Source organism: Macrotis lagotis, chromosome 1, assembly GCF_037893015.1.
Source record: "Macrotis lagotis isolate mMagLag1 chromosome 1, bilby.v1.9.chrom.fasta, whole genome shotgun sequence".
NCBI classification, from domain to species: domain Eukaryota; kingdom Metazoa; phylum Chordata; class Mammalia; order Peramelemorphia; family Peramelidae; genus Macrotis; species Macrotis lagotis.
This window is the reverse complement of record NC_133658.1, coordinates 174,151,414-174,177,520: the sequence shown is the minus strand read 5'-3', so window position 1 is coordinate 174,177,520 and position 26,107 is coordinate 174,151,414. Positions and strand designations below refer to the sequence as shown.

At 36.8% G+C, this 26,107-nt stretch overlaps 1 protein-coding gene across 3 annotated transcripts in view; it reads left to right on the top strand.

The window, feature by feature from the left end:
- The window catches only part of MACROD2 (mono-ADP ribosylhydrolase 2), a 2,318,796-nt gene extending 2,310,928 nt beyond the window's left edge, over window positions 1-7,868 (top strand). For all 3 annotated transcript variants that reach the window (XM_074209420.1, XM_074209421.1, XM_074209419.1), the window contains 2 exons: window positions 3,197-3,261; window positions 6,496-7,868. In XM_074209420.1, coding sequence (XP_074065521.1) covers window positions 3,197-3,258 — 62 coding nt within the window. In that variant the 3' untranslated portion in view covers window positions 3,259-3,261; window positions 6,496-7,868. The remainder of the gene's footprint in view (window positions 1-3,196; window positions 3,262-6,495) is intronic.
- Window positions 7,869-26,107: the final 18,239 nt, after the last annotated feature.

The window sequence follows — 26,107 nt, the reverse complement described above, 5'->3', positions numbered from 1 at the left end:
TACTTATTTAGTATTTTTTCCCAGTAACATATACAAACAATTTTTAGTGTTTTTTTTAAAGCTGTGAGATCCAGATTCTCTCCTTCCTCCCTTCCTCCCCCATTAAGAAAGCAGGTAATTTGATATAGGTTATACATGTATAGTCATGCAAAATATTTCCTTAATAGTCATGTTGTGAAAGACACAGACCCACTCCCTCCAAAAAAAAAAAGAAACTTCAAGAAAAATAAAACTTAAAAAAAGTATGCTTCAATTTGTATTCTGAAAAATCATCACCTCTTTCTCTGGGGATTGACAGCATTCTTTCCTATAAGTCCTTTGACTTTGGTCATTGTTTTGCTAAGAAAAACCAAGTCATTCTCATCTGTTAAACAAAGTCATCCTACAACATTGCTGTTACTTTGTACACAGTACATTTCACTTTGATCAGCTCATGTAAGTCCTGCTCATCATTCTTATAGCAGAATAGCATTCCATCATAATCATATACCACAGTTTCTTCAGTTAATCCCTAATTAATGGGCATCATATCAATTTCCAATGCTTTGCCAAAAGAAAAGAACTGCTTTTAATATCCTTGTACATATAGGTCCTTTGTCTTTTTGTTTTCCATCTCTTTTGAGATATAGACATAGAACTGGCATTGCTAGTTCAAAGGTCATGTTTTTATCGCCCTTTGGACATAGTTCCAAATTGCTCTAAAGAATAATCAAATCAGTTCACAACTCCACCAACAGTGCATTAAAGCCTTATTTTCCCTATATTCCCTCTATTATTTGTCATTTTCCTTTTCTGTCCTATTAGTCAGTCTACTAGGTATAAAGTAGTACTTCAGAATTGTTTTAATTTGCATTTCTCCAGTCAATAATGAGTTCGAATTTTAAAAAAAATAACATAGCTATAGAGAGTGTTGATAACCTTATCTGAAAACTGAACATTTCTCTTCATCTTGACTTTGCCCACTTAAAATTTAAAAAAAAATCCAGATTTATATAAAAAGCATATCATTGTAGATAGAGATATCATATAATTTCCTGACATTTCTCAGAATTAGACACTAATATCTCTGCTATGGTGCTCCTAAAATTCCTTGAATGAAGGAATTCCTTTTGTTTTAAAATATCATTCTTTGAATATCCATGATCCAATTCTACCTATTCTTTAATGTAACCTAGAAGAAAGTTAAAAAGGGAACACTGGAGAAAATGTTGGGTTTACCTGTTTATAGTTCCTGTTTTTGTTTGCTAAGGGGAACTAAAGAAACCTATAGGAGAGACATAGGGATTTCATAATGAAATCAGTCATGAGAAGACTACAGGCAAAGAGGAAATGACTTTCTAAATTGTAGTTCAAATAGGATTTCTCACTGGAAACAAAGATCGTCATTGAGTCCCATCAGAAAGAGCTACCATTCCATTGATGCTATTCTCTGCATTGGATTGGGTCTGGGTAACCTCCTAATATTTCATAAATAAACTCAACATTAAAGCATTCTTATATAAGGTTGAAACAAAGATTCCCCAGCACATTTTTTTAACCCAGTGTTAGGGAGTAGAAGTTGGGAGGTGGGGAGGGGGAATGAGAAAACAACCAACATCTTGGAAGAGAGTAGAAGGACCCAGCATAATAGTCCTTCCCCCCCTTTAAAAGCTGGCCCCCACATCTTTCCTGCATGACCGATTTCAAGTTCATCTGCTGCTCTTTTTCCCTGAAGAAACGTTCATTTTAGAGGAGATCATTTTTTTTAGAGATTACAGGTTGTTGGCTCCTAATATAGGCTTTGATGTTTGAAAAATATCAATCTAATTAAACTGGCTGACACTTGGAGACTTCCTGAGTGTCTAAGGCTTTCTAACAATGGTGCTGATTATACATTCTCTTTTTATGCAAATGCTTCTGCAAAATCATACACACAATAGAGTAAAAACACATGTTTTATGGGGACCATGTGATCTGGATTAGCTATTTATTTTATTTTCTATTCTAGTATGCAACCACTGTAGCCACCCCACTGGCATTCTCAGAGTGCCTGTTCTGAATTATGAGCACCAAAACAGGGAAAAGCTAACAGGCCTACTGACATTGCATTGCACTGACTCCCTAGAAGCTGCCGGCTTCCTAGGACATCAGTGCCATATTTTTTTCTCATTTCCTCTTGTTTTTCATGTCATTCATTTGGGCTTCTGTGTATTTCCATGGTTGAAAAGAACTGTACCCATATTGCTAACACCAAGAAGCCAGAGTTGTCACTAAATTTTAATTACCATTTGGTGATTGAGAAGCCCTGTAGAACTGAACCTCAATCCTCTTGACATAGCAAGAGCAAATTGACACAAGGGAAAAGAAATTCTACTACTAAAGGGAGACAATTTCACTTGTCCCAGAAACAGTGAAGAAAAAGCTAGTACTTCTTCCAAGAAAAAGAAAGGAGATTCCATATTAAGGCAAAAATCTGTCAACCCAACCATTTCATTTAGTTCCCATCTTGATTGCTTCCAATAGATTTGCCATGTTCTTTATAATCTGAATTTTTTTTCTATAACCCTCTTCCTTTAGAGACAATTGCAATTGGAAATAATGTGAGACTACCAAACAAGCATAAAACTTATATAGATATCATTTAGTTTTGCTTCCTGTCAAGGATTCCTTTCTAAATACAATCCTACTCACTAAAAAGATATTCTATCAGTAGGCCATTCCAGAGTCTTATCAAGATTTACCTCAGCATATAATGGCAATCCACAAGCAACATTAAAGATAACCTTATGTTCTCATATTTAAGATTAATTTCATTATTTAACTTGTGAAGAGCAAAATCTAAATAAAAAAGATCAGTATTTTATAGGTGCATATTATAGGAAACCTGCTGATTTCCAAACCAAACCACTATTTCTGGCATTGATGGAATTCTATTTTTTTTCTGCAAGACAGTGGGGTTAAGTGACTTGCCAAAGGTCACAGAGCTAGGTAATTATTAGATGTCTGAGGCCACATTTGAACTCAGGTCCTCCTGACTCCAGGACCCATGCTCTATATCCACTGCACAACCTAGCTGCCCCTATTGATAAAATTCGAAAAGGACAAACTATCATTAATAGATATAAGAAATGAAGAATAAAATAATTCAGATCATTTGATTGCATATCAGGAGGTTATGATACAAAAGTTTAATATATTATCTTTCTTCTGTTTTCAGTTGAAATGAGTAGTCAGGATGAAAGTGATCCCACTGAGAGTCAACAAGATGATGATCTCTAATAGGTAATATTCTGTTTCATCTTTTAAATTTTGTGAATGTTTTAATAAATATCTGCAAGTATTACTGTTAAATGTAACAGATCTTTACTCACCTCTGCTATTAATTAACCTCATGGTTTATTGAAATTCTTTTTAACCTCTCTACAGGAGAACTCCTGAGAAGGGTCAAGGATTTCATTAGTTTTCTATTCTTTCCAGTCACTGCAAGAATCATAAACTATACCTTATGTGTTGGGAATCATGCTATATTTAGATATTTGAGATAATTAAGTACTTTACAATGCAATTTTAGAATACCTCACTTTTTTCTAATTTTGACACTAAGATCTTTTTTCCTACTTGCTCATCTACAGCATGTGTGAAGTGTGATGAGATAATGTCTCTCAAGGATTTTGCCTTTCTCAGAAGCGAAGGATTCTTGAGACAGGCAATAATGATTAAAAATAACAATGTTAGCCTACATTTGTAACATCCTTTGTAGTTTACAATGGTCTTGTCCCACAATTAACTAGTGCTCTGCAGCAGTATGTGCAAACATCATTTTCCCCATTTTTCCAGATGGGGAAACTAAGAATCAAGGCAGAGAGAGTGACAGTTCACTTCATCATTATATTCACCAACTGCATCAGCTGTTTGCTAAGTGATTTAAAAAATTTGAAGTCATATTTAGTGAATGATCAATAAATAAGGGGAAAAAAGACAGTCCCTGTCCTCAAAGAGTTTATGGTCTTTTTTCCTTTGCATCTATTTACTTAACTTATTGATGTGTATAGTATGAGTCCTATTTGGGAGATTAGTGATTTTAGTTCTGATGCTGGTTCCAAAGCTAACCTTAATCCTTAAGTAGTTTGAAGTTACCCAATTTAGATGAGTTAGACTTAACTCATTTAAATGAGTCACTTCCTTTCTCTGGGGCTGTTTCCTCATCTGTGAAATAAGAGCCTTAGATCAAATGATCTTGAAGGTCTCTTCTGGCTCAAACATTCTAAACCTCTAAGGAGAAACTGAGATGGAATTAGTAGGAGGATTTGTGTAGGTTTTGCTTTTTGGAGATATCTTTATGTCCTAGCCTGATAAGTAATAGTCTTAAAAAGATAGAAAGATCATAATTTGTGCAGAAATGGAAGAATAACTAGATTTGCAGTTGCAAATGGCCCAATTTCTAGACTAAAATGCTTAGCGATGGGAAAAAAAAATCCATAGTTTACTTGAATTGTAAATCACCTCACTGCTTTTCCCAGTAGGGAAATACAGAAGTATGGTCACTGAATTCTCCTATCCAGAATGCACCCCCATCTGCTACATAGGAGTAGCAAATTCTGCTAGCAAAGTAGTCAAGAAGATATAGCCATGAAGAAATTTTTTAACATTCATGATTAACTATTAAAGCATTCCTCAAGTTATAGATGAAGTATGTTTTGTTTTCCTTTTATTTATTTGTTTTAAAGAAAACAACTCTCCTCTAATCTGCAAAGTTCAATACAAGATTCCCCCTTTCTCTACTGATTGATATTTTAATAGTACCCCTTCATATAATGGAAGAAAAAGGAAAAAATACGGAAATAGATATGGAGAGACAATTCTATTTAAAAATATTGAAAAGGATTTTTAAATATGAAATATGAAAATTTTTTCTCAGCATTTCTTCCTTTTGTTTTGGGCTTTATTGACTCTAATCTATGACTATTTTGTCAAAATTATGGTAAAATTCTTTTCTTTCCTTAATAGCCCCTGCCAGAGATGCAGAATGCATAATTTCACGGTCATTGTTTTGAATGGATAGCATACAACATACCAGAATATTTCCTGACACACAAAGGATACAAGGAGACATGTGCTTCAATCTCACCACCACCGAGAGTCTTAGTCTTGGACTGGATTTGGGAGATTAGGCGACAAACATAACTACAGCCCAGGAAGTCCAATATATCTAGGCTGCAGGGGTCTATATAATTCAGAGAGGCTTAAGGTAGTCAAGAACTGTACAGTTTTATATTCAAGTAAAAAGAGCAGGAAGCTGATACAAGGTTCAAGGTACCAAATACTTTGCCTACAAGAGCATACCAGACATATCTGAATCAGGAAGAAAAAAAATAGATATGGTCTCTGCATGGTTCTGCGAATTCAACAATCATAACTGGCTGACAGAGCTAATGGACTCCACTGCCCTCCTCTGCTGACTTAACTGGCCTGCATTACAACACAGTAATTTTATTATTTCAGGCATTTTCTTTTGTAGTGAAAAGCTCAGATTGGCCTTAATCACAAGAAATGCATTTCAAGGTAGACTGGATTTTGGAGTTGAAATGAACCAATATAGTTGTGCTTGGGACATATTCAGCATGGAACAAATATATTAGGTATAATGGATTTCAAGTGTGGCAATTGAGGTACAGATTTTTCTGAACATGAGAAGTCAGTTTCCTATAATATATATATATATATATATATATATATATATATATATATATATATATATATATATATATATATAAGTTTTTGAGGGTTGGAAGGGACCTTAGAGGCCATCCGCCATCCCAAAAAGAGATCAGCCCTAACTTATGGAAATGTGTGTAGTATTTATATATTGAAGAAATAATCTCTCCCATCAGCTGCCTTCTTTCCCTGCCAACACAACTAGTACTTTAGAACCACATTGTGCCTTTACCCACCACTCAAAATTCATTCTAAATAAGTGCATAATCCACTTCCTAGTGCAAGACCTTGAACATGGCATAGATAATTCATGAATTACTATTTATTTCCCTTGGAGAAGGATTTGCAATGAGTCAGATCACCTATTGGTCTCCTTTGTAAACCACTATTGTTGCACCCAACTGTAGAAATGTGATCATTATCCATATGGGGTTCCTGGAATCTTGAATGTGCACATGAAACCTGAGGTGTCTAGAGTTGGCTCATGCATGCATATAGTCAGATAGGCATCCAGAGGAACACTTAAAATGATGAGTTCAGTTAATTATCACATTAAGCAAAGCTAACCTTCAGCATGGCATTTATTTATTGGAAGTATATTTATAAGCTGCTTTAAAATACCTCATGCCAATGATGGTCTCTTAAATATCCAAAATGACATGCCCATACCAGTCGAACAAGAAATTCTCTGTAGATATTTAAGGACTAGTGACATTCAGAGAACAATTCTAAAGAGTTGTGTCCACTGGGATCTTTCTCTCCATTTTAACAGGTTATTTAATCTCCCTTTGTTTTCTGCAGATGAACAATCTGAGACAAAAAAATGAAATGACATGGCAGCCCTTGGCAATGTATGGCATCTGATGGCATCGGTGAAGTGGAGGCTGGGATGACACTAAATGGCATCATTAAGATCTCGGGGTGGGTGGGGGGAGGGAATTTGGGTCCAAAGAGAAGGGGATTCTTTGCTTTGATTCTTCCACTTGCATTTTGTTCCATTTACCTTCTTAAAGGGGTAAGGAATTTAAAGAAAGATTTTTGATATGGTGGCAGGTGCACCATATTCAAATCATCTTTTTTTTAAGGCACTGTCCTTGTATTAATGTCTTTTCTTTGAAAACTTTGCCCCAGAATCATAATAGGACAGCTTAAACATACAAGCATTCATGTCTATATGCATATAGACATTTATGTATGTGTGTATGTATTCTGTTCTCCAGATTTGTTTTCTCAATGACTTTGTAAAGTAGGTTGTTCAGTAGTCTCTGAAAAAACAGAAAGGAACAAGGTTGTTTTCTGTGTCACAACCTAAATTTAAGAGATCTTCCTGCTACACAGTAGCATAATCTATAGATGGTATCTGGTAAAAAAACAACTTAGGAAATGGTCAAAACCTACTTGCTGATCCTCGAAGAAGTTCTGGACATGTAAATATAATATGAGGTTTTATTTGGTACCTCACAGCACCACAGATTAGTTCCACAGCATTCATTAAGAAATGATAGAAGAGCTTTTTAGATTAGCACTCAGTAAGATGAGCTTAACCAGTAAAATCATTAGAACCTCTTTTGCAGCCTGTGTCACCATTGTCCTTAGAACTGAGATTTTCATCTTGTTAACAACACAAACTTACAATGGGGCTTTTTTTGTTCCATCATATCCTTACCATATGCTTCTTCTCATAGCCTGTGGTCTAGGGCAAGACCCGGTGCCACCAACTGTAGAATTGTTTTTTTTTCCCTTGTTCAATCAAAACAGAGCTTATTTAAGTGAGCACTTATCTAGATGTTGCTAGTAGTGTAAATGCTGGATTAAATAAGGATACATGCAATTAGAACTCATCCTATGTTAACTATTGGTTTGTGAATATTAACCAACTGCTCTTGAAATCCCTCCTATATATGTTTCCCAATATAGATGGGTGTGTAATTATGCATACATGTTTGAGTAAGACACTGTTACCAGATCATTGGCTACATGGGTCTATGGATCAAATGTCACTCTGGGTAGTAAAAAAAAGAAAAAGGGAAGAGCAAGGATCTCCTTTTCAGTTGTGCAGTAAATTAAATCTGTATGCCTTTCACAAAAAGAGGATATGATTTTCACAAACACACACGCGCACACACACGATCACACACACACACACACACACACACACACACACACACACAACCCACATTTCCAAGGTTTGAAGGTCTGAAGAACACATTCCCCCTCTCTGTTAGAAGCAATTAGAGCTCCTGTTTGCAGTCTCTGCTTCCTGGTTTGTTTTGACATTACATTACTTGACTAGTCCAGGTCTGAAAATAATTTGCTGCTGGATTTCTCCCAGCCAACCACTGAGCATAGCTCTGAAAAATAAACGGCAACCCTAATAGTCCATGAGGCTGGCTCTCTCTGCAAGATGTGGACTAGCTTTTATTTAGTGACAGTGGGGACCAAGAGATGAGAAAGCATGAGGAACTCAGGTCTATGTGTGCCAGTATCTTTTTTGACTCTCATCCCACAGAAGGTAGTATTGACACCTTTAGCTAACCTTCACAGCAACATGCTATATCTCCCCAGAGAGTTAATCTTGCTTCCTTCATATTACTTTAAGCTACTTGTGGCTAGGTCTTTTTGTAAGTGCTTTGGAATTTATATTTCATTTATCCTTTGCCTTAAACCAGCAGATTGTGATAGATAGATATCTAAATATAATCAGTCAGGTTAAGTACCTTTATTAATCAGCATTTATTGGATGTTTACTTTAAATTAGCTCCCTTCCTTCCTCTGTATGAAACTTTCCTTCTCTTTTTACCCAGTAGAACATATGGGCTTATGTGTCTGTGCCTGTGTCCAAATACACACTTCCTTATCTTTTTACACAGTTGAAGATGTATGTTTGTATATCTGTGTTTGTGTAAACACACACATACACACACATAGACTCATATATTCTTTCTAGGTATTTTTTTTCTTTCAATTCTTCCTGAATGTGTTTTCCCCTCTTAATTGCTACATTTTAAAAATTAACACTCTGCATTTCTGCATAACACCCAGAGAGCAATTTCACTATCATATCATTCACCCTCACCTGAAATAGCTCATCATCACAACAACTATTCCTTTGAGACTAACATCATGGAAACCTAGCTTGGCCTGCCCTTGTGTGGTATCAGTGAATGATCTGGGAATGGATGATATCCTTTTTCAAGCCCCATTAAACACTAATTCTTTAGAAGCTAGGAGAAAGGGATTTTAAAATAGTCCTAGACTTGCTACCACATGAATTCTGATATTTTCTCTATTTTATGTCATTTTCATAACTTAATTGAAAAAGTCACTGTCATCTTGTGAAATGCTTGACAAGAGCAATCTGCTGCAAGCAGATTATCCTGTGGTTACCAAATGTTGGTGATATTCTCTTGCAGTAATGAGCTACAACAGAAAACAACATGAGAGAGATGGCACAGAGAACCAGACTTGAAAGTGATTAAGGAAGAAAGATTCCTAATCTCCCACTTAGGACCCACCAATATGGAAAATAATGGTCTTCACTAAGACCCCAGGTCCAAGATCTAAGCTATGTTTATTACCCAAGAAATCATTTCCTTGATTCTTACTTTTAACTGGTTTCCTTGTACAATGTGATGGTTATTTAAAATCTGGGGTTTTCTGCCTAAGGAAACCATAGGAAAGTAAACAACAAATCAGGAAAACTAAGAGAATAAGGAAGTATGCCAATAGATTAAATCCAATGAGCCCTAAAATAAAAATTTGTTTGGATTTGTTATCTGGTTTGATTTAGGAATTTTCAAGAGTTGTTGTTTAGCTATATGATTTTATTATTTTTAAAAAAGGTAGTGAAGATACTATAGTCTCATTCAAATAATAAAACTAAAAGTTATCAAGTAATTGCTGAGATACAACATAACATGGACACAATAAATTTTTCATTTCATTAGAATTACTAAAATTAATAGAATAGTCTTTGTAAAAGAATAAATACTGAGTTGATTAGTTCTTCTGCACATGAATTCTGTATGTCAACTACCCAGACTTTAATCATACTGTGTAGCATGGGGGGGGTGGGGGGTGAGGGGAGGGGAAAGAGAATAAAACCCTACATTAGTGGTGTTTGCATACAGAGTATCAAAATATGCTTTTAACATAATAGTTCCAATTAAAAAAAGGTTCTCAATCTAGGAGAGACAATGCATTATTCCTCTTGCTGGTGGCTGCTCAGATGATGGACAAGCCTTCTTTCAGAGTAGCTCACAAAGGAGACATCTGAAACACTGTCTGTGATATTGGGTCACATATTATTCACTGCAGCTAATTGTAAATCTTTCTATGAAACACTGAACAGCCTCTTTGTGAATTAATACTGTTCTGCTTGATGCACTTGATTAAAAAAGACATTTCTCTCTATGTGGTGCATGTCGGCTTTGCTTTGAAAAAATTACGAAGTTAGCAGAATATGTTTAATATATTTTCTTGGGGAATAGGGTTTTTATCATATGATTCATTAAGGATTTGCCTTACCCTGACATTTGTGATATAAAGGAAAATCTGAAAAAAATGTAATTTTCTTGATCAAAATATGTTTTTACTTAATGCAATAAATGTAGTCTGTTGCTTGCAAAACGTCTTCTGATAGCTGGTATAAACTGCTAAATAGAATTAGACGTGCCTCCTTTGTTAATCTAGCTGAACTGCTTCTAAATCTATTAGTTTCCTTCTGTCTGTGCCATACATTGAAAACCTTAAACAACCGATGCCTTCATACTACATTTGTTAATGCAGAATACTAATAAAACTCATTCAAGAGGATGATTGAAAGACTCGTGTCTTTGTAAGACTGACCAGCTATCAGTGAGCAAATTAGCAATCCAGAGGGCTCCTTTCTGACTCTCTACTGTACACTTGGCTGCCAGTACACACTTCAGATTTTTTTATGTAATTAAACTTTTACCCATTGATCTTAGTTCCTTGTCAGTTTGGTATCAATCTGGGGATTTTCCTCCTAAAATATTCTTCTATGTGGAAATGAAGCTGCAGAATGGAAAAGGAGACAAGTAGGTACCAGTACAGAGAAACTAGGGACAGTTCTAGAAGCCAATTATGCAAATTGAGGATTATTAGATCATTAAATGATTATGTAAATGAGTAACAATGAACTTCACTTAAAATATTCTTTTTTCAAGATAGGGTTCATTGACTGTCACTCCTAACTCTAAAGTAAAAGAGAGTCCATTAGACCTACTGGGACTCTGTCTACTTTTGCCAACCAAAACTAGGGAGTTGATGATCTTTAAAAAGGCAGAACTTTTTTTAAAATCTCCTGTCTGCTAAAGATCCAGCTTCCCTATATCAATTGAGGTATGAAAGAAAAAGCAGGCAGGAAGACTGAGAAGCTAACCTAAAATGGTGATACTGTTTACACCCTGATAATAGGACTGTTGCTAAAGCTATCATGAGGCTTATCAATTTATGGCTCTTTCTCATCCTTCTTTATCTTTCTTTCTTATCACTTTCAATGCTTGAGGCCTGCCACTAGTATCCAGAGGCATCAATTAACCTGATTGGTAATCTATGGGGCTAAAGACCACTAGGGTTTTCAGGATATTGTCTGGGTTTTTTGAGAAGGGAAAGCAAGGAGAGAAGGTAAAGTTTAGAGAACAAGCTAAGAAATGTAACAAATGATGCCTGCTCGATCCTGACTAATGGAGTGATATGGGACAATTTAGATTACTTCCTGATGTCTCAGTTTTTTGACCTCTAAAATGGGATGGCAATAGCTACTTTCACAATATCATGAGATTCTAATGAGAATTAAATAAAGTAATAGACTTGAACATGCTTTGGAAAAAAAGCACTAAACACGAGATGATTAATGCTTTCAGTTACAAGTCCTTTACCTTAATTCAACTCCCCTTTTACCAAGAGTATACTTGATTTTTGTACTAACTAGCCAACCTGCTGCTAAGCTTGATTCAAACTAAACCTAAAAAATAAAAGGCCATTTAGGAAGATGTGTTTTCACCAAAATTTAGAGAAGTCTGAGGTTTGACCATTTTATATGAATATAGGAAAGCATTGAGGAGGAGCTGTGAATTTTTTCAGTAGAGATACCTTTACTCCACCAAAATAGATAGCAACCCACTAAGGTTTAGAATATAAGGTCTAAAGAAGTGCCCGCAGCATGTGGAGGTTATCATTTGGCCAAGGGTTACAAGGCTTACTACTATCAGAGCTGGAACTGAACCCAGATTTTCAGTTTGACTTTCTTTCCATTACTGAAGTCTTCCTTTTTTTCACTGCTCCCCCCACACACAGAAAAACAAATGCATGCATGCATGGACACATAAAGACCTTCAGAACAATTTGTTATATACCATCTTTTTTTTTCCTGTGCTAAAAACTAGAGAAGCTAGAAATGTATTTAGACCAGTTATATCCCCATTTGGGTCCAATTCTTCATCTATAAAATGAAGGGATTGGGTTCAATATCTTCTAAGGTTCTGTTAAATTCTAACATTATATGATTGGGGGGGGCTATGTGATGATAAACAACAATGTGATTTAAGGTTTACAGGATCTACCTTACCTTGTCATAACAAAGGTTTTCTAATAGCATCCAGAATATAGCTGAGATCTAAAAAAGCAACTGGTGGTACAGTACAACACCAGGCTTGGAGTCAAGAAGACCCAAGTTAGAATTTGGTCTCAAACACTTACAATCTGGGTGATCCTAAATAATAAGTCACTTCACCTCTGTCTCCCTCAGTTTTCTCAATTGTAAAATGGGGAATATAATAGGGTTGTTGTGAAGATCAAATGAGATAAAATTTATGAAGCACTAAGTCCATAGATGGATGTTCAATAAATATTTATTTCCTCCTCCTCAGAAAGAGTTCAAGGTAAGTTCAAGGTCAGGGGTTCTTAATTTTTTTATGTCACAGAACCCTTTGACAATCTGCTAAAATCTGTGAACACCTACTCAGAATAATGTTTTGAAATGCCTAAAATAAAAGAGAAGCTGACAAAGGAAAACAATTATACTAAAATGGAAAAATTCAATTTTTTCAAGTTCATGAACCCTAGCTTAAGTATATCTGATGTAGAAAAACTCCAAGGATGAAAAGGGTGGTAGGCAAGGATAGAGGAAGAATGGGGCGGAGGAGAGGGTGAGAGTGGGAGAAGGCAGAATTATAAGTTAAGAGAAGTCAATCAAAATTATCTACTAGAAAATTCCAACTAATGCTCTGGATGGGGGGGATGAAGGGGGTTTCAAAATGTTAGAAACTACAGCAGAATGGGATTCAGGATATCTGGGATCCTCTTAACTGATTGGATTACCTTCTGCAAATCATTTTAAATCTCTGATCCTTGATTTACTCATCTGTAATATAAGGTATTCAGGCCAGATGAATGCTAAATTCCAGGTCTTATATTCTATGTTTCTATGAAATGCAATTTACTTGAGGCAGGACAGATAGAATTTGGATTTTTGCTTAAAATAATTTTGGAGGATAATTTCTCTCTATAAAATCAATAATAATTGTCCTTTACATTTGTTATCCCATTTGATCCTGTAAGAGGGATTCTAAAGCTATTATTATTATCCACATTTTACAGATGAGGAAACTGAAACTTAAAACAAGCTGAATAACTAGTCAGTCTTATGGCTGTAATGTCAGAGGCAAGATTTAAATTCTGAATCCTGCCATCTGCTCTCTGTACAAATCAAGGTGCCTAAAGCCCTGTAACCCTCTTACACATATACTCACCTCTCAATGTAGAATAAACTTAAATGACTGGCAAAGTAAATGAAAAATCTGTTATTATTCTTGCCAGGATGCTAAGGAGACTGCAACTCTAAATGGTCAGTCAGGAAACACTTACTGAGCTCCTACAGTATGTTGTGTTCAGAACCAGGATACAAAAAAAGGTAAACAAAAGGCAGTCTCTATGTTCAAGTCCCTGAGCTCATGGAGATCACAAACTAATAGGGAGACAATATGCAAACAGCTATAAACAAGTTATATACAAGATAAATTTGGAATAATCAACAGAATGGAGGTATTAACATTAAAGCAGATGAAAAAAAAGCTTGCTGGAGAAGGTGGGACTTAATCCAGGCTTGAAGGAAATCAGGAAAGATGAGAAGGGGGAAGAAGGACTTCATCTACTACTAATTCCCCCAGATAAGGAGATGGGATGCCTTGTTCTAGGAACAGCCAGGAAGCCAGAGTCCCTGGATCATAGAATTCTGTGGGGGGTGGGCAGGGAGGTTGACAAGCAGTGTAAAATATAAGTAGTCTGGAAAGGAACAAAGAGCATTTTTCTTTTTAATCCTGTAGGGGATAGGGAGCCATTGGAGTTTGTTGAGTAGGGTAAGGGTGATACTGAGTATGTTCTGCTGCCATATCAGATAAGACCAAATAAACAAAGACCTTGTCCTTTGCAAGGTTTATAATCTATGATTGTTTTTAGCCAGGCCTTTTAAATAGGGGGGTAAATTAAAAGATGAGACAGAAACAGAACTTGGATACTCAGTCAATGCAAGCCATGCAGACTGGTGGTCTTGCGGCACCACCCTTTCCCCACATTTAATTCAGCCTCAGAGGACAGAGGGCCCACATAGCTAAATTTAGCACTTGAATTATTCTAGAGAAGAATGTGATTTTGTGTTCATCATCGGGTTCACAGCACAGCTGGGCTGTGGACCAAATCACGCTTGGCTTCTGCACATTCCCCTCCCAGAGCCTTCTCTGTTTGCATGCCTCCCACCTCTTTCCCTTTTCCTTCTGCTTCCTGTGGTTGGGAAGAGTGAGTCAGGACCCTTAATCTAGGTAAATATCACAGTTTCTTAGGTAAGCAATCTCTCCTACTTTGCAAACAAGATCTTGTCGCTCTTGCTAAAAGTTCCCCCTTTCTGGTCTAGAAGGCTATTTTTCTGCATAGTCCAAAGACACATAGTAAATTCATTTAGTTATTAAAGGTCTCCTTCCACCAGTACTCCAGGGGTCTGAATAATGCATGTTCTTGCCTGAATGTCTTCAACAAAAAACAATTCACTTTTCCCCCCTCCTCCATCTTATCTGCTCTCTGACACTAGTCATGTAAGGTTTAACTTAAAAAGCCCAGGAGTGAGAGGGTAGGTTAGTTTTTTCATCCACTAGTGAATCTCAAAGGGTCCCAGTTTTTCTTCATGAGAGAGCTTCGCTTCAGAGAGGCTGAGTGCTTTTCTTCCATTCATCTGTTCACACTGCCCTGTGCTCTTCCAACCTTAAATGAAAAGAAATCTCCAAAGCTGGCAATTCTCTGAAGGGGCCTTCACTTAATTGTCATTTAAAGACCAACCATCCAAGGGTAATGTTAAAAAAGGATCCGTAGTTTTCTTCATTCAAACTAGACATCTGCCAAACAGTCTTTGCGGTCAGAATCCTTCATGACATGATTTACCCAAATTGCACAAAGCTGGCAGTGTCATCACTACTAAGAGCCAGCTTTTCCTTATCCTATAAGGAAATGGATTTCAAAGATTTTGCTTATGTAGTCTGAGTGTCTGTTCTGTACAACAAGTGAATGACCTATCTCCGCCACTGCTACCCAAAATCTGGAAAGCCTTTCTTTTCACTAATGGGAAACAGAAGTTTCCATGATGGGGTTAGAGATGAGAGTTGGAAAGGGTCATCCAAGACACAATAGAGAAGCATCTGATAGTGGTTAGTTCTGCAAGTAGTAATACCTATCACTTTAATACACTTCCTTATTATTCTGGCTCCCTGTTACCAATTAGAACCCATGGTATAAGGCTCCTTAAAACTCTAGACTTACATGGAGTAGATCCAACCCTGGGACCTGATCCCAAAGTCAGCTTGAGCCTTTGGCTCACACCCCCACCTAGCAGAGTCATGAGGTGGGGAGAGGCAGATGAGGCAGAAATGCGTCTGTGTCTCACTTCTGATTATAGAAAGATTGATTGCAAACACCTGGCATAGGCCTAGTGAATGCTCACCTCCCTTCACAATCAGAGGTGAGGTTCAGCTCTGCTTCCTCTGTCTCTTCTGCCTCCCCAACTCTCCCTCACACATGTCTCTGCTACCCAACACATATACTCCAAGAAATTCTCCCAAATAAAGCAGGTATAGTCTGTCTTTCAATTTCCCATGGGGTATAATCGATATCAAATTGCTTATTTTCTCAAGGAGGGGGCAGGGGCAAGAGGGAAGGAGAAAATTTGAAACTAAGTTTTTTAAATAATTGGTGTGTTTCACAAGTCATTAGGAAAGATCTAATGAATAATACAGGTGCTGAATGTATAATATAGATATTGGGTATTTTTATTTCATTACAATGGAATACAATTGTATTTCATTACAATGGAAAGTGCATAAAATAACAAAGTCTCACATCTAAATAATTAGTAAATATACTTATAAAGCCCTTAATGTATGAAAGGAACTATATTAAATACTACAGGTACAAAGAAAGGCAAAAACAGCCACTACCCCTCAAAAAAACAAAATTTAATTGGGGAGACAAGATGTAAATAATAGCCACAGGGGGAAAAAAAAAATATATATATATATACAAAATACATGGAAGGTGATTTCAGAGAGAAAAGCAGTAGCATCGCGGAGACTCAAAAATGTCTTTTGTAGAAAATAGCTTTAAAACTAAGACTTGGAAAAATATGGGAAAACTAAGAGGTAGAGATGATGGCGGGGAGCATTCCAAGGATGAAAGCCATATATAGGCATGAAGACTGGATATGGAGTGTGGTATCAAGAGCAGCAAGTGAACCAATGCAAATGAATCATAGACTATATGGAGCAGAATGAGAAGTATTGAGAGTGGAAAGGTAAGGTTGTAAAGAGCTTTAAAGGTCAAAGAAAGGACTTTACAGATAATCCTTGAGGTGATAAGGAGCCTCCAGAGTTTGAGTAGGATAATGACATGGTCAGAACTGCACTTTAGGAAAATCATTTTGGCAACTAAATAGAAGATGGTTGAGAAAGAAGAGAGATTTGAGTTGTCAGTTAGACAGGTAATCTAATTGCAATGGTCTGGATAAGAAGAAATGAGGGCTTGGGTACTGACTTTGTGAGTGGAGAAAAGGGAACATGTGCAAGAGATTTTGTGAAGGTATAATCACAAGATACAGAAATGTAATAAAGATTTGGTAGCAGATTGAATGGTGATGATGTTTAACCATTCTCAAAGAAGACCATGAAATTAGGGAGGTGATGCCATTATATTACATGTACATGAATAGATTTGAGTAAGGAAGGCTGTGCTGTCTCATTTTCTCCTCCAGAGCCATTTGACTCCAGTGGCCAGATATGAATCAAGACTACTGGAGATGACTCCAAATGTCAGGTAATCAGGGTTAAATAACCTGCCCAAGTTCACACAGCCAGTAAGTGACAAATGTCTGAGGTTGAATTTGAACTCTCATCCTCCCGACTATAAGACCAGTGCAGTTTAATATGTAGAATGTGAGAGAAGAGTCAAGGATGACACCAAGGTTGTGAACCTGGGTGCCTGGGAGGATGGTTGGATCCTGGAAAGAAATATGGAAGTTTGGAAGGGGAAGAAATATAAAAAAATGAAAAAAATATAAAGATATAGGGGGCAACTAGGTGGCACAGTGGATAGAGCGGCCCTGGAGTCAGGAGTACCTGAGTTCAAATCCAGCCTCAGACATTTAATAATTACCTAGTTATGTGGCCTTGGGCAAGCCACTTAACTTCATTGCCTTGTCAAAAAAAAAAAAAGAAAAGAAATATAAAGATAAACAATAGATTTCTGAAAGAGAAAAGACAAATAAGAGGAGGGAGCTATCAGTTTATTGATCTATTCATCTCACATAAAAAGGACCAACAGGGGTATCTAGGTGGCATAGTGAATAGAGCACCAGCCTTGAAGTTAGGAGGACCTGAGTTCAAATCTGACCTCAGACACTTAATAATTACCTAGTTGTGTGGCCTTGGGAAAGCTGCTTTACCCCATTGACTTGCAAAATACCTAAAAACCTAAAAATAAAAAATAAAATAAAAAGGACCAACAGTGACTAGACTAACCAAAAGGCGAGAGGATGGAGAAAAGGAAGAAATAGCAAGAAGAAACATCATCATGAAGTAAATCTTGATGTTTGTCAATCTTATATTTAGGTTCCTAACTTGGGGAAGGGGGGGGGGGCTGGATATTTTACTTCATAAAATCACAGAATCTTGGAGTTTGAAGAAACTTTTGAAACCATCTATTCCAACCCATATGTGAGCAAAAATTTCCTTTAGAAAAACCTTGATTACTTGAAAGTTACTAGTGGTAGAGAAATCTTTAACTTTTGGAATACTTTTAAATATTTCTATTTTTGCTTTATTGTATCCTGTTTCATGTGATTCTGATTTTAGAATAACAAAATATTATTTTTACCCTGTTGTCCAAAGGTATCTATGTGGGAACTGTTGAATTAATATTGGTTGTTCATCTTGAGATCTGTGTTAGACCTGGTATTTTCTAATCCTAAGAATGTTTCTCATCTCAATCCATGGACAATCACTGTCAACATTTTTCATTTTTTAGCTGTTTTATTGTATGACTCCATCCTTCATAGAGATGGCCTTTCTGTAAGTCCCATCACCATTTACTCAGTTTCTTCAGCTTTAAATTGGGATTTATAAAAACACCTATTTGCCAGGGTTGTTGTGAGGACCAAAATGAGATATCTGAAACGTACCTTGCAAATCTTTTCAGTTCTCAACCTTATCATCACCATCACCATCATCATCAATGAATAAGAATGCCAAATATCATTTTGCCTTTATTGTTGCAGTGAAATGAAACAAAATGGAGGTTGCCTTGCCTGATGGTTAACAGGTTCCATGGGAATGGGAGTGAGGATATGGTTGGAGATAATGATTAGAGTGATGTATGACGAAAAAAATTTCCTGTAAATATACACAGGAAAAAGAAAGACTGCCAAGCTCACTTGAGGTTAGGCAGTACAAAGACTTCTAAATTGTTAGTCTTCCAGTGTTAGGGGAGGCAAACACCAGTAACAACCAAAAAAAAAATTCAAAACCTAAGGCTTTTCACAATTTGCATGTGAATTTTCAAAGGAGGGGGCCCACATCATTCCATTCTGCTCACTCAGCTGCCTGATTCTAGCTTCCTCCTCAAAATCTGTTCACAAGGCAGAGGCACAAATCAACAGCAAATTCTAAATCTAAAAATGAACTTGCTCCTATCTCATGGCTGAGAAGGGGGATGGGAAAGAAGCAGAGGTAAATGAACCAAACACAAATTTATTTTACCTATTCCAGGGAAGCAGAGTAGGCTTGAACTTTCTCTCCTAAGCTCAAGAAACAAAGGAATGACAGGAAAGGTCCTCAAAAATAGGCAGCCTAATTTTGGAGGACAAGGTATTGTACTAGGAGTCAGGAACTACACCTTCAAGACGTGAATCCAACATCCAACTTCTGGGTGACCTTGGGTAAGTGCCTTAAACTTTGTGGGCATTAGTCTCCATATTTGAGAGACAGGAATATAATAATAGAATTTATAGATTTTTAAGATTTTTGAAAGCAGATTACATTTTCAGTCTCATTCAATCCTCACAATTTAGAAAGCAGGTGTTACTATTATCCCCATTTTACAATTAAGAAACTAATACTGAATGAGGTAACTTTGCCCAGAGACACATAGCTAATAAAAGTGTCTAGAATAAGATTTGAACTCAATTCCTCTCCTCCTCCACAGGTACCTGTGATAAGGCCCCTACTCTAGTTGAAACTCTGATTTCATTCTAAGATGCCCCTGCACTCTCATATTAATGGTATATTTAGTTAAAATTCCCAGTAATTGATCCTCAACAGCACTGGGAAGAAAGTTGGGATAACTGAGGCATCCTCTTTGCTTGCTAATATAGCTCAGCCCAGTTCTCTTACCCTGAATGGAACTAGACTGAAGCTAAAAGAATTTAGGCTAAGTGTAAATAAATTTCCATTCAAAACAAAATAGATAGTACAAGCCAGATTAGTACCTAGGACAGTGAATGATCTGGTTCTGGATGGGTGCATCTCTAAAACATACATGTAGAGGACCAAGGAAAATGTGGTAGATTTTTATGCTTTTTTCAAGAGAATCAAATCCTACTTGCTTTGCTTTTGAGATGATTAGTTAGTATTTGTTAACAACACACTAGATTCAAAGGGAGCTAGCTCTTAGCAGGGCTGTGCTAGGTGGTCTAATGATAAGCAGCACCTGCCCCAGCCTTCCTCTCAAATTCAGCAGGAATGGGTGACCAGATGCTAGTCTAGAGGCCTGACAGGGTTAATGCTTTTCCAGAGGTGTTTCTTTTAAATTTCATTTTCCCCTCCCCCAACTCTGTAGTAGACAAGAGGCTGGACAAGGGAGTAATGATTCAAAGAGAGTTCTCCTGAAAGCCAGCCTGCCAGTCAGCTGGGACAGACATGTCGAGATGTTTGCACATGTCCATGGAAGATGTTTACCCAAGGGCTTTCTCTGATTAGCCAGACAGAGAGACAGAGAGCGACAGAGAAAAAGAGACAGAGACAGAAAGACAGAAACAGAGAAAGAGAGAGAAGGAAGGGAGAGATGGAGGAAGGAGGAGGAAAAGAAGAAGAAGAAGAAAGAAGAAAGAGGAGAAGAAGAAGGAGGAGGAGGAAAGAAAGAGGAGAAGAAGGAGGAGGAAAGAAAGACAAGGAGAAGAAGAATGAAAGAAAGAGAAGAAGAAGGAGGAGGAGGAAAGAAAAAAGAAGGAAAGAAAGAGAAGGAGAAGAAGAAGGAAAGAAAGAGGAGGAGGAGAAGAAGGAAAGAAAGAGAAGGAGAAGACGAAGGAAAGAAAGAGGAGGAGAAGAAAGAAAGAAAGAAAGAAAGAAAGAAAGAAAGAAAGAAAGAAAATAAAGAAAGAAAAGGAGAAGAAAGAAAGAGGAGAAGAAGAAAGAAAGAGAAGAAGAAAGAAAGAAAAGAAAGAAAGAAAGAAAGAGAAGGAGAAGAAGAAGGAAAGAAAGAGGAGGAGAAGAAGGAAAGAAAGAAAGAAAGAAAATAAGAAAGAAAGAAAATAAGAAAGAAAGAAAAGGAGAAGAAAGAAAGAGGAGAAGAAGAAAGAGAAGAAGAAAGAAAGAAAAGAAAGAAAGAAAGAAAGAGAAGGAGAAGAAGAAAGAGAAGGAGAAGAAGAAAGAAAGAGAAGAAGGAAAAGAAAGAGAAAAAAGAAGAAGAAGAAGAAGAAGAAGAAGAAGAAGAAGAAGAAGAAGAAGAAGAAAGAGAGAGATGGGTGTACACAAACATTTCATAAGCCTTCATACCAGCTCTGCAGTTGTTTTTATGGAGTTCTGTTTTGACACACTGTTAGCAGACCTTTAAAGGGAGACTATGAGAGAAATTGTAATTCAAAGGGTTAGCCAGTGAGAGTTGTACACTGATCATTCAGTAACTAGGAAAGGACATATACACAAACACATGTTTATGTATGTATATTACTATATTATTGTCATATATGGATATATGCATACATTTATTTTTGTCTTCAAGGTCTGCAGGTGTGTATATATGTAGGTATGAGGGTATAAAACAGTAACATAGGTAAGTCCAGGGCCCTAGAGCACTCTCTCTTATCTACTAAATAGCCTGTTGTCCCAAGTTCAATCTGCTGTTGTTTAATCATTTCAGTCACATTCTACTTTTTGTGATACCTTTTTGGAGTAGTTTTTTTTGTTTTTTTTGGGGGGGGGGGTTGGTAAAGATACTGGAGTGATTTGCCATTTCCTTCTCCAGCTTGTTTTACAGATGAGGAAACAGAGGCAAATAGGGTTAAGTGACTTGCCCAGATTCACATAGCTTGTTAGTATCTAAGGGCAGTTTGGAACTCAGGAGTTGAGGTCTTCCTGACTCTAAGCTAGCTCTGCACTCCTAATTCCAGGTCCAGTGCACTATTCATTATCACTTTTCATTTCAACATTTACTTGAATCAGATTAGTTAATCAGATTCAGTCCTTATAGAAGTCTTGTCTCTAAAGAGAAATCAGGGTCTTTTCTTCAAGAACTCTTGTTCTTTATTTTTTCCATTCTTAGAGACTCACAGAAAATCACTTAGAGTTTAGGTTTGATCCATGTCTATGGTCTTCCCCAAAAAAGTACTAGAAAGAAACTCAATATATAATGTAGATCAGCTACAGGGAGACTATTTATTTTTTCCTCTATACAAAAGAAATACCAGAAACACAAAAGATTCTATAGAATGTATTGATAAACACTTAAGCATAATACAGTACCCTATAGCTCCTATTATTGCTTTATGGAACTGTGGAACAGACATTTCATCTTCAACTCATCTCTGCACTATTCAAACAATTCCATCAAGATGGGAAGCCAGGTCAAGCCTAGGGTTCATTTTTCCTTTAAGATCATTTTCTTTGAGAAGGGAAACCTTGTAGAAATTTCTTGAATCCAAACAGCTCCAACTGTGAGATGAAGAAAGCTCCTAAACTCTCAAACTCACAAGGTTGCCTCCAAAGCTTAAATGTCTTATCCAGATTACTCTTCAGTCACTCATACTCAGGTAAGGCCTGAAGATTAAGTTGTCCTAGGTGGAGTATATTTGATCACTTCCATGTGCACATTTCCAACATGGCTGGTGAATGGGAAGAGGATTTCATCTCCCTTTACCCCTCACAAACTCCCAGGAAGAGTTTCCACAATAAATTTCCTGGAGAAAGGAAGGAGACAAAATCAATGGAAATACTCTTTATTATCCAAATCCTCAGATTGGACAATTCAGCACAATGCCTAGAAATAATGTTTGTTGGTTGCTTCTTCCTAGTTTGGTATCAATAAGGATATTACTTTTCAACTCTAAAGAAAAAGTACTTCCGAACATCCATGGCCCAGCTCAGTAACATTCATGTTCCAGGAGAGTTCCAGTCAGAGTACCTCATAGAGAATTTTGTGATTGTTCCCCATGACATATGGAAAGCTGCCAAAGTATGAAGTATTTGGAGTCCACAGGGACCATAAGGGTGTTTTGCCAAGGACAGATTCCATCATGGCCAGCTGTGAGCTTCTACTATAAATTACTAGTTTCAAGGTTAGAGGACCTCTGTTCATATCTCAGCTCAGATACTCCCAATGTTGACCTTAGACAAGTCATTTATGAAAAGATTGGATCACATGGTTGCTAAATTCCCTTTTAGCTCTAAATCTATTTAACTCATGAAAGATGCCTCAGTTGCTTCAACATTCAACAAGAGTAGCAACTTCACATCTCAGTATCAAGATCCTCTCAAGCCAAAAACACCTACAATCTCCCATCATATGCCCCATGGCATTTTAACTAATCTTCATTATTTCCATACCACTCTTTCTATTTCACTGAGTTCAAAAGGAAAAAAAATCTAGGGCTATGATCTAATCATACTTTTATGCATATATCCACTGGAAAATTATTAACAAATATTCTTTCACTTCTATTCCCACCTTAAATTGATGAAAATGTCCCTATTCCTTTTCAGCATTAAATTTCATTTTCTCAGTCCCACTCAGCAGATTCCTAGGCTAGTAAATTCATAGGAGACACTATGAGTTTTTTAAGAACACCTTCAATAGCATAGAAACAAAGTAAGTAATTAAAGTGATAAAGTTTCCAAAATGTGGGATGCTTTGAGTGACATTTTAGAAAAGGTCCAAAATTTCTTCTCCCCCCCACATCCCTCCTCCTACTAAATGAATGTTTCTACTTCTAACTCCTCCACCTAATTTGGGAGACGGGAGACTCTAACTCTGCTATCTAAACTAGAAAGCTACTAGGTCCCAAAGTCATATTTTAGTCATAGCTATCCTCTACCACATCCTATACAAGATTGGGGAAGGAGGGTATGGGGAGAATGTCAGTTCTGCACATGTACAGTTATTATAACCACAAACGTATAGTGGAAGATGGAACTCTTTAATTATACAACTTTCTAGCTTTTTTGTCTGACTTTGCAAAGGGAAGAAGGCTGCATATGTCTATAGTCTACTTTTTTTAGAGTTCTGACAAGATCTTTTATGCCCACCAGCCTGTAACTTCCACTCAGTATTTCCACATCCTTCTTTCTCAACCTTTCTCCTACCCACTTGTAACCACCATCCCACAATAGTTCTTTGGTCTTTTTTTCCTGTGCATAATGATCATTCCATAAATTCTTTAGGGCAGTGTTGCCTACAACAGAGTTTGCAAACTGTCATCTAGCAAAACTCCCAGAGTATAGCCTGAACCCAATTAAACTGTAATTAGAAAAATGCTTGGACAAAATAAAGATACAATACAGCATGTTGTGTTGTTCACATGTTGAGTTGTTTTCATTTGTTTCTGACTGTGATTCTATTTGAGGACTCCAAATCTATCCACTGAGTAACCAAGTTTCCCTATAATACAAGATGAATAATGTTAATTTGTGATTAATTTGTGATCAATCTGGAGCCACAGGGATCCATTTCTGAGTCCAGTGCCACTGGCCTACAAGATACTTCACTGACCCACTTCATACAAATATTTAGTCCTGGAGTTGAGAACTCTACAGTTAGGCTTTATGTCATCCTATGGTCAATTGAGGTTTGCCCAAAGTCACACAGCCGAGAAGTAGTAAAGATCCACTCCCTTGTCCTGACAAATCCAGTGACTTTCCATCATGCCTTGCTACTTCTTCCATATGCCCAATTGACATGAGAATAGATGTATGCTTTCTGTTCCAACACTTCACCACAATTCTTTCCTAATGTATGTGTACAACATGATAGAACCCACTTAAGTTTTATAGGAAACTCTTGCAAACCTTAAAGACAGCCCCTTTACTCAGTATGGTAGTGTATGATTGGAGTCCCAGGAGCTAGAGAGAATGAGGATGGTAGCTCGCTTGAACTAGGGAGTTCTGAGCTACTGTAAGGAAAAAAAGATGTCTGTACTAGATTTCTCAGCAGCTACATAAACAGATAAATCAAACAAGGTTGGAAAAGCAAAACAAGTTGAAACTTCCTTTCTGATCAGCATTGAGATTGTGCCTGTGGTTGGCCACTGTACTTCTAGCCTAGACAAGATAGGAGCCCCAGTATCCAAAATAAACCAACAAGAAACCTTCAAGTTTAATAAAAGATAATTCTTGCTCTCTCCACCCCATGAAGCATTTGTTTGAACCCAGCCTATCTCTCAGAGTTGTTCAAAGCAAGGAAACAATTTTCTTCCATAAGGCTAAATCTCACTGGAAAGAAAATGAGATATACGCTCCAGGTCTTCTTAACATGCCACACAACTGAAACTGCTCTTTTCAAGTTCTTTATGATCTCTTATTTATCCAACCTATGGCGTTCTCAGCTGTTCTTATCCTTTTTGACTTCTCAGAGGCAGTTACTCTTTCCACTGCTCTCTCCCCCTAGATCCTCTCTCCCCCCTAAGTATTCCTGACATGGCTTTCTCTTGATTCTCCTTCTATCTGTCTGATCCTTCTGAGTCCCTTTTGCCAGGCCAATATCCATGCTCCAACTCTTTAGAGTAGGTATAAACCAGGGACCTGATCTTTTTTCTCTCTCTCTCTCTCTCTCTCTCTCTCTCTCTCTCTCTCTCTCTCTTTATGTATATATATATTATATTATATTGTATACATATATATTCTCTCATATCTCAAGATTCCATGAATTTTACTATCATCTCTAGCCTTAGCATACAATAAATTATTCAGACAAATATCTATTGAATTGAATTGAATTAAATTGAGTTGAATTGAATTGAAGCAAAGGTGGATAACAGGACCCATGAAAAGTGTGAAACAGTACAGTTAAAAATAATATCAGGAATCTCGAAGCAAACAATGAGATGAAGTTGCTGAAGAAAGTCAAGGATAACAAAAGTGGGGGGTTTGTTGAGCTCTACTGGGAGAAATAAAAGGATCAAAGGGATAATAGGATTACTCCTCAAGGTAGACAGGATTGTGGTAATTGACTAGGCAGGGAGACTGAATTGTTCAATTCTTATACAAATTTCTCAAAAATGTTAATACATATTTGTAAAATGTAAAAATTATTTTTTTATTCTTAAAGAAAAAGTTATCCATATGTATATATATATATATACATATATGTAAATTTTTACAGATCTGGAGTTTATAATTTGACTGAAAGATAAATATGAGTCAACAATGCCAAATTGTGGTTAAAAAAAACAATTTTAGTCTGCATGAAGAGACATAACTTCGAGGAAAAGGAAGTGAATCATGAATCATAGTCACTGTCCTTTGCCCTGGTCAAGTCATTTCTTGAGAGTTGAATTCTATCCTAGATACTATATTTTAGGAAAAACAATAATAAACTGAAGATTATATAGGGAAGTAGAAGTAGAAGTATGATGGACCTTGTCTTTTCCATG